At 38.1% G+C, this 16,078-nt stretch overlaps 1 protein-coding gene across 2 annotated transcripts in view; it reads left to right on the plus strand.

The window, feature by feature from the left end:
- Window positions 1-12,745, plus strand: part of nphp4 (nephronophthisis 4) — a 222,810-nt gene extending 210,065 nt beyond the window's left edge. For both annotated transcript variants that reach the window (XM_077224388.1, XM_077224389.1), the window contains exons 23-29: window positions 1,467-1,626; window positions 1,766-1,830; window positions 2,453-2,538; window positions 3,963-4,134; window positions 5,944-6,123; window positions 9,724-9,867; window positions 12,049-12,745. In XM_077224388.1, the coding sequence (XP_077080503.1) occupies window positions 1,467-1,626; window positions 1,766-1,830; window positions 2,453-2,538; window positions 3,963-4,134; window positions 5,944-6,123; window positions 9,724-9,867; window positions 12,049-12,189 (948 nt within the window). In that variant the 3' untranslated portion in view covers window positions 12,190-12,745. The remainder of the gene's footprint in view (window positions 1-1,466; window positions 1,627-1,765; window positions 1,831-2,452; window positions 2,539-3,962; window positions 4,135-5,943; window positions 6,124-9,723; window positions 9,868-12,048) is intronic.
- The last annotated feature ends 3,333 nt before the right edge of the window (window positions 12,746-16,078 follow it).

Genomic DNA, 16,078 nt, shown 5'->3' on the forward strand with positions numbered 1-16,078 from the left:
TATTTGTACCACCTGACTGCTGCAGATTATTTTTGCCGTTGATAGTGTTGACTTTGAAACGCATAAATCCAAGTCTGAGGATGTGAACAGTTCAACTGACAGGCAGGTAGGATATCGTATCATTGCATTCGGACTGAAAAAAAATGTTGGTCCTCAGACTTCGACAGATGATATATGTAAAAAAAAATTAATGTTTAAAACACTTCTATCATTGATTGCTATAAGGATGTGAAGAGAGTTTCAAAAAGAAAAACAAAAAGTGTTTATGAAAAAAAAAAGTCTACTCTGCCTTTAAATTGTGAAGCGAGTTAATGTGTGGGTTGATGAGCTATTCTATGCCATTATGGTTTTTTGTGATGCCATATGTAGCCTAAAGAGACTGATGCCCTGCAGTATTGCTGGCACACACACACACACACACACACACACACACACACACACACACACACACACACACACACACACACACACACACACACAAAACTCCCATATCATTTTTAGGTCAGTCGGGGTCAAACATTGCTGTGCACAAACTGACATCACCTCCAGAGGAGTGTCAATGGGTTGTCTTGGGCTGTGAATCTGACAGCCAGCTTGACTGTATCTCACGCGAGAGAGGTTATGCACTCAGACTGCAGATGACTCAAGGTACTTGATATCACAGTACATACTGTCAGTGCTGTTCATTCAGTGTGGAATGATTTCAGATAGGTCTGTCACTTACTGGTGGACCTTGACCACCTCTGCTGAAAAGAGCAGCTTAGATCATCATATTGGTTCAGGGTGGTTTATGCTGGTTTGGTGCTATACTACAAAGAAATCTCACGAGTTGCAAGTTCAATTTCGTTCGTTAGTTAGAACAGTCAACTTTATATATATATATATATAACGCTTTATACAATACAGATTTCAAGGCAGCTTCACAACAATAAACAAGAAAATAACAGAATCAATCATTCTGGATGATGCTGAATTATGAACGATGAACTGAATGATGCTGAATGATGAACTTCATCAATTCTACTGTAAAGCAGCACTAAAAAGACAATAGTGTCATTCAGCTCAAGTCAGCGTTGGCTAAGTTCAGTTCAATAACTAAGCAAAGTTCAACAATTATAAAACTAGTTCAATCTATAAGCAGCCCTACAGAAGACAATAGTGTTGTAATTTAACTCAATTCAGTTCAAGTTTTGTTCTCATCTGATATTGTCAGTGCAGTCAGTTTAAAACAATGTTAGATACACATTTATGCTTTTAGACCATCTACAATGCCTTGCCCCATAGACATCCATTGTAAGTGCATTACTGTACATGCAATTTTTTTTTTACAAACTGGGGGAGAAAATAACTCTGTTTAACTTGTTGTGAACCCAGAACATTCCAATAGACTTAGTTCTCCTGTTAACGTTTTGCAGGAATACCATTCAAAGTGCGTTTAGCTTGCAACCGATCTGCTTGTCTTACAGGTGTTGTTCCGTGGGGAAGACAGAAAGCCTCTGGCGATCTGCCAGGTGGATGTTGAACCGACGCCACATGTGGTGGACCAGACCTTCCGTTTCTACCATCCTGAACTCACCTTCCTAAAGAAGGCCATTCGCCTGCCTGCAGCCTGGGACGACACAGCAGGTGCTGCTCATTACAAACATCTCTGCCGCTGTGTACGCACATACATAAACAAACACGCACAAACACACTTCAGTGTCTGCTATTAGTCCTGAACTAAAGACCTCATTTGTGCTCTGTCTCCTTTTGTACTTACTCACAGATGGTTCCACCACCCTTCATGTGCGTTGCAGCGACCCCAATGTCATCTGCCACACCACCAGCCTGGTGAGCCAATCAGGAGTCACTCCTAATAGCAGCCGGTCAATCAGAATGGGGCTGAGTTATTAGTTAATGTCTGAGGCTTTGTGCTGACTCATTGTGACGTCAAGGCTGCACACCTGTTACAAGACTATTATCTATGTTTCATACAAGATTATTATTTTTATTATTATGTTTAATACAATACTATTTATTTTATAATTAGTCATACAATTTTTATGTTTAAGTTTTATCATAAAAGACTATAATATATATTAAAATTTTTACATTAGTAACTGTTAAAATTAATCAGGTATTCATTTATTTTGTATTATATTTTATTTCATTTTCTATTATTTTTATTATGTTTCATCGAGACTTATTTTCATATTTATTTTTCATAAAATACTTATTTGTATATTTTCATAAAATATTATTTTATATTTATTTTTTCATGCAATTGTTTATTGTTCATAAAATATTTATTTTTATATTATTTACATTTTTAATAAAATATTAAGTTTTTCTTTAAAAAACTTTAATATTGTTTTTTTATTTTTCTTAAGTAATCAATAAAATGAGTGAGTTAATTATTACTGATTAAGCATTATAGATTTATCTTTCATTTTCTTACATTTTGAAACTTTAGACTCCAGAAGAACCACAGGATGTTTACCTGAAAGTACCTGGAAGCCCAAGTCCACAGATAAGGAAATTCTTCATTACCATTTTCACGTATGTACACCTCCTTTTGCACCATCTCCCTTATGTGTGTGTGCATAAAAGTTCACTCGTCTTTTTTTTTTAATAGGAGGGTGAGAACCTGTTAATTTTCACTCTTCCAGATGCACAGAGAGGTGTGTGTGTGCGAACCTCTGTTTTTGGCTGCGTGTGTGTGAAAGCCTGGTCCCTGATTAATCCCTTCATGTGTGATTAATGACATTTGCTTAATCAGGATGTCTCATTTACTGTCTGATTGCATCAGATCATAATATTCATTTATTCATCAAAGTCTGTGACATCTCTGAGTTCATAATCAGTAAACATGAATAAAAACACAATTTTAGAACCTGCATATCTCACTGGAACTGGAACCAATGAAAGTTACAGCAACACATATTAATTAAAAGCAGACAGTTCACTTGCTTATATTCTGAACACAATATTATAACTTATGTAATATTATATAATTATATAACATTTTAATTATGATATTCCCAAACCCCTTTGACCTAAAATATTTTACTTGACGGACCCTCCTATTTCAATAATTTACCAACACATCCACATATCTATGGTTCTCTGATGTTGCTTAATGATCAAATGACATGAAGGTAAACAAATAAAATATATATATTTTATTTTTTTTATTTAAGGAGTTTTTATTTTAGAATATTCATTTATTTTAATTAGTTTATTTTAATTAATTTATCAGCCCGAAAACCATCTGCAAGTCCCTCACAATTGTTTTAATTTTTGTAATCTACTATGATAAATATTATAATAATCTAATATTTCCTGATCACTGAACAATGAAAATGTAGTTTGTCAGCGGAGCAAATGCATTGGTATCCACTCTTATTAGCGAGTTCGTAATGGACTTAATGGTTTTAAATGATTGCACAACAGACAAGCTCAACAGACACACAGTAACTCATCAAAACTGAGATTTTGAGAAATTTGAATAACCAGGAAATCAATCAGCTGTAGTTTTTCCACTCCAACAACAGCTGGTGCTAAGGACAACTCACCAGCCAAGGACGGTAGTAAAGTTCTCGAAATTTTTTCCCTTGAGTTTGAGCCCCCTCAGGCAGGGTGAAGAGCTCATGCACAAAGTCCTTTATTTTTAATATAGTCAAACTCAAGAAACCCTGCCAGGCAGAATAACATCAACATCTGGAAACCTCCTGCGGGAACACGACTGCCGCTGACACGTGGGATGCTCTTAAAGAAAGAGTGAATGAATGAATTTTTAAAAAACGGTGACATTTGGGTCTCTCTGAACATCTCTCTTTTAAAGATTTGAGATATGTGTGTGTCTGTCTCAGGGGGAGTGCGGCCTGTCAGCCCTGTCCTGCTATTGTGTCAGTGTATATGAAGAGGAAAGTGATGAAGTGTCTTTTGTGTCTCCTTTTTCTGTGTCAATCTCTCTATGGCAGTGACCCTTGGCTGGCCTCCCCTGCACAGATCTGGCAGGTATACGTGCATTACCTGCAAAGGATGGACCTGAGCTGTGTGTGCGGCACTCTCAGCTGGCATTCGCTGGTTCTGCGTGGCACGCAAGCTATTCGCAGGGTCAAGTGCTACACTTCGCCTCCCCTCGAGCTTCAGGTACGCATAGCTGGGTCAAAGTAAAACACACTGATCGGGGTACAGAGCTTTGATGGGGATTATGTGGCCTTTTTTCCTAAAATGGGAGAATGATGAAAATTAATGAGATGGTAAGTAAGATGGCTAGGTTATGTAGTGTTACAAATTTATTGAATGTTTAATTGAGGTTCCAATACAATAGTATAGTTTCGTATACTGAATTTAGCATTTAAGGTTATGATGGTGATGATATTTGCTGTGAAACAGTTTTCCAGCAAGAGAGTCCGGCAAATCCTGTTTTCTGTTTCTGTCAGTTTACTGCTCGCTATCGAACCTGCTATTCCTGTTTCTCTCTATTGTAAGCAGATTACTGAAACTTTGGTAGTCTCACTGTTTGAATAGTTATGCTGATTGGATTGGAATTGGAAACACTACATGTATAGGACAGGTTCCTAAACCGGTATACATCATTTACATGCTTTGTTCATCACAATGTTAAGCCCTGCCCCTAAATGTGTATAAATTGCAAGGGAACGTTTCCCTATGTTAGACTTGGGTAAGATTTTGGACAAAGCAGACTACAGCAAATAAAGTATCCTGCTTAAAAGATACAACCCCGAGTCTCCTGGTTTTCGCTTCTGAGTTCCTAAACTTTAGAAGAAAATAGTTCACAACAGTTTTCTAGATTTTTTATTTTTCAAATTTGTGTTTTATTTGAGAGCTTTCAAAATTATTTAAAAGTTTAACTAAATAATTGCACATATTTCTGCGATTTTGTAATTTGTAATCATAAATCACACATTGAATCCCCAAGTTCAATGTACAATTGACAAGGGGAAATTCAAATAATGTTTCTTTAATGTCAACTTTTTACCAATCAAGGCCAGTATTTGAAGATAAACGTAAATAATTATAGCCAGTTGACATTTCATTTCAAAGCCATAATCTTTTAGCATTTAATAATCCTAAACTACAAATTCCCAGTGCTGTTTTTGTATTTATTGTTTTTAACAATTACAGAACAAAATCAATCTGATAATAACTTTTATTTGAAATAAACTTACAATAAAAGTTATGTAAACCCATTATAATTTTTTATTTAAAATTAATTACATTCTTTTTTATATACATTAAACAGCCTATATTAATCGCAGAAAGTAATGTTATTTTTACATTTGACGTATTTAGCATCAGTGATTTTACAGGTTATGGATTTAGAGACGGTTTTAGTATGCCGTATGGCAGTTTAATTGTTTAGTCTCTCTTAGCCTATACGTTTGTTGAATTTCTGTCAGTTACCACATCAAAGAACTTCAGGGCAACTAGTATGAAAATATGTAGGTTTAGATCTCATGAAATAATTAAATAGCATGGAGTCAGATGCTGTTGGGTCGCAGCAGTATCAATAACCTGTGTTCAGCACATTGCAGCAAAGAAAGTAGAGCTTTAATGCAAATAATGAAAGGTGGATTATACGAGCATCATAAATCTCAAAATGTGTATTTCCTGTTATTCGAAATATGCAAGCAGAGCAAATACAGCAGCTCCCTTGTCAACAGTGCACTGTGTGCTCGTAGCAACCTTATTGTTGGTTTAATTGGCCGTGTGCTAATGTTATACAGCAGGTGCCAAGAAAAGATGATGAAGCAAAGTAGCTATACATTATGAGCTTCAGGTGCAGCCTCATGTTTTCTAAAGTTCTGCAGAGGAGTGTTCCCTGAAGTTTCTTTTTGCCGTGTGGGTTTTCGTGTTTTTTTGTTCGTTTTTGTTTTTTGTGGTTGATGTCAGAAACTCTATGAGCATAAGATCTCCTCTGTTTGTGTGTTCTAGGTGGATCCAGTTGATGTTTTTGCTCTTCCTGCTCAGGGAATTCAAGATATCCATGTAGGGCTGAGGGCTCTGCGCCCTGGAAGCCGTTTCTTTTACCTCAATGTAGTCGATGTGGACACACGGCAGCTAGTCGCCTCCTGGTTGCTGTGCATAACATGCCGACAGCCTGTAATCTCCAAGGTAAGCAAAATGCATTAATAGAGAGCAACAGTAGGGTTCAAACCACATTCACTAAATTAAATTGATTTGTGACAACTTATTAACTATATACCATGAGCTCGAATGTAGTTTAGTGTATTTATGTGTATCGTGTATCGTACATGTATATCATCCTCAATAAGAGACATGCATATTTGTGTACACTACTGTTCTTTTGAACTTTCTATTCATTAAAGAATGCTGAAAAATATCACAGTTTCCACAAAAATATCAAGCAGCACAACTGTTTTGAGAATGATTTCTGAAGGATCATGTGACACTGAAGTAATGGCTGCTGAAAATTCAGCTTTGCCATCATAGGATTAATTACATTTTAAATATATGAAAAGTTATTTAAAATGGTAATATTTCACAATATTACTGTTGTACTATATTTTAATAAAATAATTACTGCCTAAGTAAGAACTTAACTTGCTGTTGTTGGGAAAAAACCGATATCTCCTCATCTTCCGCCTTGTGTTTCACGTAACGTGGCTGTGTGAATCTATACCGGACTCTGCGCTTCAGTTGCCTGGTTTCTCAATCTTCCGGGCGGATCGCGACTCAGAACTCTCAGGCAAACAAAGGGAGGAGGAATATGTTTCTACATCAACAACGACTGGGGCAATGTTACTATCATACTTGCGCCATTGTTCTCCTGACTTGGAATCTTTTTTTATTAACTGCAAGCCATTTTACAGCCCGAGGGAATTCTCCTCATTTATCCTGATCGGTGTTTACATTCCACCGCAAGCCAACGTGCTGGAGTCGCAACGTCAGCTAGCCGAACAGATACTTAGGGCGGAACGGTCATACCCGGACTCCTTAGTTATTGTGCTTGGTGACTTTAACAAAGGTAATCTAAGCCACAAACTCCCGAAATACAAACAGTTGATTAAATTCCTGACCAGAGAGGCAAACACTCATCAACAATGCCTACCACTCTGTGCCACGTGCGCTCGGTCTATCTGATCACGCCATGGTCTGTCTAATACCAACATACAGGCAAAAACTCTCCAAGCCTGTTGTACCAAGGTCAAAGAAGTGGAGCAGTGAAGCTACAGAGTCTCTGCGTGGGTGTCTGGAATGCACCTATTGGGACATGTTCAAGTCAGCCACAAATAGTCTGGATGAGTACAGTGATGCTGTGACTTCATACTTTAGCTTTTGCGAGGATAACTGCATACCATCACAGACCAGGGTGAGCTATAATAATAATAAACCCTGGTTCAAAGCTAAACTCAGACAGCTGCGGTTGGACAAGGAGGAGGCGTTCAGGAGGGATAGGTTCAGAGAGGCAAAATACAGCTTAGGTAAGGCAGTGAAGGAAGCTAAGGGCCAGTATGGAGAGAAATTAAAACAGCAGCTCTCAGCCAACGATTCTGCTTCGGTTTGGAAGGGCCTTCAAAAGATCACCTGCTATAAACCTAAATCTCCCCAATCCACTAACAACCTGTGACTTCCTATTGACCTGAATGAGTTCTATTGCAGATTTGAAAGAAAAAAGGGAAGTCCTTTTTTGGGTGTTTTCAGCCAAAGACAACAGCCCCCCATCATTGAGGCCCATTCACAATGACACATCTCAATTATCACAACCCCTGCCAACACAATGGCACTTTCAATCCTGGAAGGGGATGTCAATAGTCTATTCAAGAGACAGAGTCCCTGAAAAGCTGCAGGGCCTGATGGTGTCATCCCATCAACTCTGAAGCACTGTACAGATCTGCTGTGTTTACTGACATTTTTAACACCTCACTGGAGACATGCCGTGTTCCAGTCTGCTTCAAATTCTCCACCATCATCCCAGTCCCCAAGAAGTCTAAGATCACTGGACTAAATTATTATAGACCGTCGCTCTGACCTCAGTAGTTATGAAGTCATTTGAGCACCTTGTGTTGTCCCACCTCAAGTCCATCACTGACCCACTACTAGACTCACTGCAGTTTGCCTACAGAGCCAACATGTCTTTAGATGATGTGGTCAACATGGCTCTCCACTGCATCCTCCAACATCTTGAATCCCCTGGAACCTATGCCAGAATATTATTTGTGGACTTCAGCTCCGCATTTAACACCATAATTCCTGCTCTGTTCTAAGTCAAGCTCACCCAACTGAGAGTGCCCGAGTCCACATGCAGGTGGATCACAGACTTCCTGACCAACAGGAGGCAGCACGTGAGGCTGGGGAAGCACTTGTCGAAACCCCTGACCATCAGCACCGGCTCTCCTCAAGGCTGTGTCCTGTCCCCCCTAATTTTTTTCCTGTATACCAACAGCTGCACTTCCAGTCACCACACTGTCAAGCTTTTGAAGTTTGCAGATGACATCACCCTCATTGGACTTATCTCTGATGGAGACGAGTCCACCTACAGGGAGTAGATTGATCAACTAGTGTCCTGGTGCAGTCTGAACAACTTGGAGCTCAACGCACAAAAGACAGTGGAGATGATAGTAGACTTAGGAGAAGCCCAGCAGTCCTTTGTCAAATCGTAGAGGGGGGAACTCTGTGCAGTCCTTTTGCTTCCTGGGCATCACCATCACCCAGGACCTCAAGTAGGAGCTGAACATCACCTCTCTCACAAAGAAAGCACAACAGAGGCAGACACTTCTTGCGGCAGCTTAAAAAGTTTGACCTGCCAAAGACTATGCTGGTGCACTTCTACACTGCCATTATTGAGTCCATCCTGACCTCCTCCATCACCGTCTGGTATGATGCAGTCACTGTCAAGGACAAGGGAAGGCTGCAGCGCATCATCCACTCTGTAGAGCGGGTCATTGGCTGCAATCTGACGTCTCTTTGTGACCTACACACCTCCAGGTCGCTGAGGCGAGCAGCAAAGATCAAGGCTGATCCCTCTCACCCTGGAAATGGACTATTCAGAACTCTCCCCTCTGGCAGAAGGTTGAGGTCTATCAGGGCCACAAGAACAGCTTCTTTCCAACAGCAGTAGGCCTCAGGAACATGCCCCTGGAACCAAACAGACTATAGCCTGCTCCCCGCACTCACACAGAACCCTCACATATTTTTACACCTCTTTAGTAATTTATCGTAGGTATTGTTTGTATTGTTTATGACTTATGTATAAATCGTTGCATTAATGGGCCAGAACAAATTCCTTGTTTGTTGTAAACTTACTTGGCAATAAAGCTTTCTGATTCTGATAAGAGACTTCTTTCAAAGGCATAAAAAATTCTTACCAATCTCAAATATTTGATCTGTTGTCTATATATAAATAAATACATTTGGTTAATATTACTGTTAATATATAATAATTTATGAAACTAAATAATATTTGTTTTTTAAATTTTATGGAATCAATAAAAAAAATAAAAAAATTTTCACCAACACTTTTTTTCTCAAAAGTTGTGCTTTTAGCTTAGAAAAGGCACTGTGAGGCACGGTTTACAGTGACAGCACACATAGAGTTTTAGCAGAGGAATGGCAAGAACTGAATGGGTCGTTAAATTTCCGCTCTGTGACAGAGGATGTAGTGCATGAAGTCAGTGCCATTGATTTAAACCTGATGTTTTTACTTCAGTTATTTTACAGTATTTATCTCGGTATGTGCTTTAATCTCCCCAGGCATTTGAAATCAACGTTCCTGTAGACGGAGGGAAGGGCAGCAATAAGAAAATCAGTTTCACAAACCCCTACTCTTCCTCTAGGGTATTCAATCTCCGCACAGACCACCCAGACCTGCTTCGGTTTAAAGAGGAGCAATTTCAGGTAAGAGAATCCAAAGCTAATTCTTGTTCTATCAACTTTATTAGGAGGCTTTGCTGTGTAACATTGAATAAGAACCATATCGTCAAAGCCCCATCCACCAGAAAGGTGTCTAGAGCCCAGAGGAGAAGGATCTTGACATGTCTCTGTCTAGGAATCAATTTCTGTCTCTCTAAACTGTCATTCTTAGACACGTTTCACAGTATGTGAAGTTCTCTGTATATTGGGGAACTCAATTTGTGCCCTGGCCACTCTCACAATGCCGGTCCCCTGAGGAAACCATAAAGCTGCAGTCCAAAAAAATAGGACGAAAAGAGAGATTGTCACAGTCAGGCCAGGAACTTCAATATCTCTTACATTTAGGGCCCACAATTATGCGTGTAGGACTTACAGCTCTATGCTATACTTCAATTAAAAGCTGTTAATTGATTAGGTGATCAATACACAACCGTTGGCTATTACTCCAGATGGAGACAGAGAACATTAGTTAGCCACAGGGACAGTGTCTCGGATATATTAGTGTGGCTTTGGGGGGCACAAAGTCATTTTTCCTGATCATCATTTTGCACAGAAACTCTGTAAAACAGAACAGGCTAAAATGTTAATTTCATCATTCAGTGCCCTCATTGATCGCGGTAAGGTTTAGTGAGTTTCACACCCCATATCTGGGCAATAAATAGCGAAACAGTGTGAAATATGCAAGTGACAGTATTGAACAGAACGGATTAATGATACCTCAGCGTCAAATAAAAGCTGTAAAGCTCATAAAGAAAGGAAATGGCCTGTTCCATTTTCTTGCTAGTCAACACGGCTTCAATTATCTTCTCTCGCGCTGGATTTATGGGGGTCTATATTTTTGAAAAATGTGACTGGAGATGTTCCTTTTTTTCCTCTTCAAGAAATAACAACTGTGTCATCGTAAAATAGGCGCAGAGCCAAAAGACAACAGAACAATCGATACATGCATGCTTTTGAGGAGATTATGAACTAAATCCTCGCCTGTGTTCCATATGTCTTAGTCAGCCATTAGAGATAATGTATAAAGACAAAGAGAGAGAAATTTCTCTCATCTTTCTCTAAATACTGGAGTGCAACCAATTTCTGACACAATTGAGCTCAGGAAAAGCAATGGGAATAGTAAGGAATTTAACGATTTTCGTTTCGTTTACAATTCTACTTAAAGAATTAGTTCACCCAAAACACATAATTCACTCACCCTCATGTCGTTCTAAACCCATATGGCTTTATTTCTTCTGTGGAAGACCATCCTGGCCAGTCTTTTCAATGAAATGAAAGTGAATGAGGACGGGGCTGTAAAGCTCCAAAATGACAAACATAAAATAATCAGAAGCCGTTCACAGCACTAAATTTACAAAAAGCTATCATATGACAACATAATATAGTTGTATGGACTACTTTTCTACTTCTAAGTTACTTTGATATACTTCTTGAGACTTATTCCATTGAGAGAAAAAAATCGATGGATTCCATGAAAAAAAAATTCCATGGATGTCTTTTAGTGTTCTATGGAAAAAACAATGTGATACGGGTTTAGAATGACATAAGGGTAAGTAAATGATGACAGAAGTTGAACTTTTATTTTGATGATTCTTTTAAAACATGATTTGCATACTCAAAAGCTGATTCAGGTGCACAGTAAACAGAAAATAAAATGAGTACTGATCTTGTATTTTATTATTTCCATCTTTGACTGAAGAATGCAGACATTATGGAATAAGTGTTATTTTTGTTAACTAAAACATTTTCAGTAATTGAGCTGTAATAAAATAAAATATACATATCAGATGAAAAAAGTTGACTTGCCAACTAACTGAAATAAATTTAAGTTGAAGTATAAAAATTACTAAAATTGAAATAGAAATAAACAGAACTATTTAAAAATAACAGAACTATTTAAAAATAATAAAATGACAAACACAAAGAACAAAATTACTAAAAGTAAAAATTAAAAATAAAAGCTTAATAAAATATGAATGAATTCTGCAATAGTATATAAATAACACTGTATAAAATCAGCAAAATTATAAATAAACGTATACCTGTTTGACCTGATACTGGTTGATTTTGCAATTCTTTGCTGCTTTGTTTTTACATACCTGTAAGTTTTTTTGTGTGTACATATATGCAAATACATACGTATTAATGTGCGTGTGTGTGTTGTAGATTGGGGGAGGGGAACCCTACACCATCGGCCTGCGCTTTGCTCCAAGTCAGAACCCCGGCATGGAAGAGATCCTCATCTTTATCAATGACAAACAGGATAAGAACGAGGATACTTACTGTGTTAGGGTTCAGTACAGATAACACAACACCATCACACTGCATTATAGCTGTTGCTTTTGCCCACAAACGGACCTTTAACCAGTGGATCGATGTGGATTTACTCACATCATGGACATGTATTTTTGCTTAAACAGTGTGATAAGTTAATCTACATAACATGAGATGTATTGAAGTACAGAGCAAACGTACTCTATATATAAGCAGACAAAGCTCATTGAGTAGATGGAATCTCTCACGTGCGCTTGAGTAAAGCCACCCTGTGGTGCTGAAGGCTGAAACAGAAGAGATTTTCTGTAGAGCTGATGCTCATATCGGCGCTCTTGATTTGTGTGTTTATGGTTTATGCTGAACCCCTGCTGTGATGTGTCATTAGCAGTGGAGAGCTGATGGCCTCTTGCCCAGGACTTCAGCTCTAGATCTTCAAAAAGCAAGACGTGTATGTAAGACCAATCATTTTATTTTATTAAGTGTTTACGTTTGCACTCACTGAGAATAGTGTGCTTCATTTTGGGGAAGAAAATGCAGCCATCCTTTTACTGTATTTTTTTGTACAAGCATCAATAAAAAAAGGATCTGATTTTTGAGTGAGATTCTTTGCATCAATGACAACATTTTATGCCAAACAGCATTTGTGTTCGTGTGTATGTGTGTTTGCAGTAGCTGTGAAGGGGTTTCTATTAACATCCGTGGACTAATCTCCTGGCTCCTATTAGAGCTACAGCTGCCTGAGTCTGACAACAACCAAATAACCTGCCAACTAACCAGTCCAGATATAGAAGACAGGTGGAAAACACAGAAAGGACCATAAAAGAGAGAACATACTGCAAATATACAGTGGGATGCAATCTAGAATTTGTGTTTATTTTAATTTATATTCTTTTGTTAGCAATAAAAATGAAAGTTAAATGAAACTGGCTAGGAATTGGCCAATTTTGCCTAAATTAAACTGTCATTCAGTAGGAGCTAGCTAGCTATTTGTGGGTATTTATAAATGTACAGTAGTGCTTTTATTTGGGAAGGATGCATTAATTTAGTCTACTTAAAACAGTTAATACTTGAGCACCAAATCAGCATATTAGAATGATTTATGAAGGATCATATGACACAAGACTGGAAATTCAGCTTTGCCATCACAAGGATAATTTACATTTCAAAATATAAATATTTTACATTTCAAAATAGAAATACAGAATATACAGAAACAGCTATTTTAAATTGTAATAATATTACTGTATAAATGCACCCTTGATGAGGAAAAGAGCCTTCTTTCAAAAACATATTTTTTTTGCCATATATATATATATATATATATATATATATATATATATATATATATATAAAAATATATACATAGATGGCTCAATAGCAGATGTTTCTATGGGTAACTGCGTAATCCGTCCACCATATTGGAACAGTCAAAGCTGGCCCGTCAACACTCAAGAGACTGGGTCTGCAACCAAAGTTATAGGCATGTATGAATCTCTATATCTGCAGTAGACTTCAGCAAATAATTTTGATAAGCTAACACAATACATGACGAAGGCGTCAGCCAACACGACATTAAAAAGTTAGTTTAAAAGCCTGTAATATTATTGGGTTAATCCATAGTAAAACAAAAAAAAACTACAGGTCCTTCTAAAAAAAATTGCATATTGTGATAAAGTTTATTATTTTCCATAATGTAATGATAAAAATTTTACTTTCATATATTTTAGATTCATTGCACACCAACTGAAATATTTCAGGTCTTTTATTGTTTTAATACTGATGATTTTGGCATACAGCACATGAAAACCCAAAATTCCTATCTCAAAAAATTAGCATATCATGAAAAGGGTCTCTAAACAAGCTATTAACCTAATCATCTGAATCAATTAACTCTAAACACCTGCAAAAGATTCCTGAGGCTTTTAAAAACTCCCAGCCTGTTTCATTACTCAAAACAGCAATCATGGGTAAGACTGCCGACCTGACTGCTGTCCAGAAGGCCATCATTGACACCCTCAAGCAAGAGGGTAAGACACAGAAAGAAATTTCTGAACAAATAGGCTGTTCCCAGAGTGCTGTATCAAGGCACCTCAGTGGGAAGTCTGTGGGAAGGAAAAAGTGTGGCAAAAAAACGCTGCACAACGAGAAGAGATGACCGGACCCTGAGGAAGATTGTGGAGAAGGACCGATTCCAGACCTTGGGGGACCTGCGGAAGCAGTGGACTGAGTCTGGAGTAGAAACATCCAGAGCCACCGTGCACAGGCCGGTGCAGGAAATGGGCTACAGGTGCCGCATTCCCCAGGTCAAGCCACTTTTGAACCAGAAACAGCGGCAGAAGCGCCTGACCTGGGCTACAGAAAAGCAGCACTGGACTGTTGCTCAGTGGTCCAAAGTACTTTTTTCGGATGAAAGCAAATTTTGCATGTCATTCGGAAATAAAGGTGCCAGAGTCTGAAGGAAGACTGGGGAGAAGGAAATGCCAAAATGCCTGAAGTCCAGTGTCAAGTACCCATAGTCAGTGATGGTCTGGGGTGCCATGTCAGCTGCTGGTGTTGGTCCACTGTGTTTTATCAAGGGCAGGGTCAATGCAGCTAGCTATCAGGAGATTTTGGAGCACTTCATGCTTCCATCTGCTGAAAAGCTTTATGGAGATGAAGATTTCATTTTTCAGCACGACCTGGCACCTGCTCACAGTGCCAAAACCACTGGTAAATGGTTTACTGACCATGGTATTACTTTGCTCAATTGGCCTGCCAACTCTCCTGACCTGAACCCCATAGAGAATCTGTGGGATATTGTGAAGAGAAAGTTGAGAGACGCAAGACCCAACACTCTGGATGAGCTTAAGGCCGCTATCGAAGCATCCTGGGCCTCCATAACACCTCAGCAGTGCCACAGGCTGATTGCCTCCATGCCACGCCACATTGAAGCGGTCATTTATGCAAAAGGATTCCCGACCAAGTATTGAGTGCATAACTGAACATAATTATTTGAAGGTTGACTTTTTTTGTAATAAAAACACTTCTTTTATTGGTCGGATGAAATATGCTAATTTTTTTAGATAGGAATTTTGGGTTTTCATGAGCTGTATGCCAAAATCATCAGTATTAAAACAATAAAAGACCTGAAATATTTCAGTTGGTGTGCAATGAATCTAAAATATACGAAAGTTTAATTTTAATCATTACATTATGGAAAATAATTAACTTTATCACAATATGCACATTTTTTGAGAAGGACCTGTATACATTCACACCTGTGAAAGGTTATCCAATTTCTGTGTGGTTTTTCTGTGCAATGTTGTGGCATCTTGGGAAAACGAATTGATTTCTGTGAGTGACGACAGTAGCTGAAATGTTGACTGTTCCAAGATGACGGACGCGTCGAGGTGTCTGGAGCGGTCGAATGGGGAATCTATGTATATATACTAGCTATGATCTTACTGACCCCAAACTTTTAACAGTAGTGTCTGCCTACTATAAATTTAAATAAAAAATACTTGTTCTTAAAATAACTTGGGTAATAGGGCTTCATTTTACAAAAATCAAGAGGTAACAAGTTGCAATGTAAAAAGCATGCAAAAGTTGGTATATGGCTAAATGCGTTTTGTGGAGTTCCGGCAGCTCAAGGCAAAAGAGGTCAAACCAAATAAGAAATTCTGAAATTCATGATAATTTTTTCTATTCAGCTTTTAATTCTTCTTTCACTCAAACAGTTAGGCTGATAATATAATTTGGAAAAAGAAAATATGAAATTACAAAAAATACAGAAAAAACATTTTCATTAGTGCTTTCATACTTTTGGACCCCACGTTTACATTCCAGAATTTTTCTCCTACACTCCCCCCATAATTTACAATGACAAATGAGCAAATGTCAGCAATCACTCTCAAGGCCATTTAATTTTCTCCAAACACCCTTC

Source organism: Siphateles boraxobius, unplaced genomic scaffold, assembly GCF_051911475.1.
Source record: "Siphateles boraxobius isolate OS27281-9 unplaced genomic scaffold, OSU_SipBor_1 9, whole genome shotgun sequence".
NCBI lineage: Eukaryota > Metazoa > Chordata > Actinopteri > Cypriniformes > Leuciscidae > Siphateles > Siphateles boraxobius.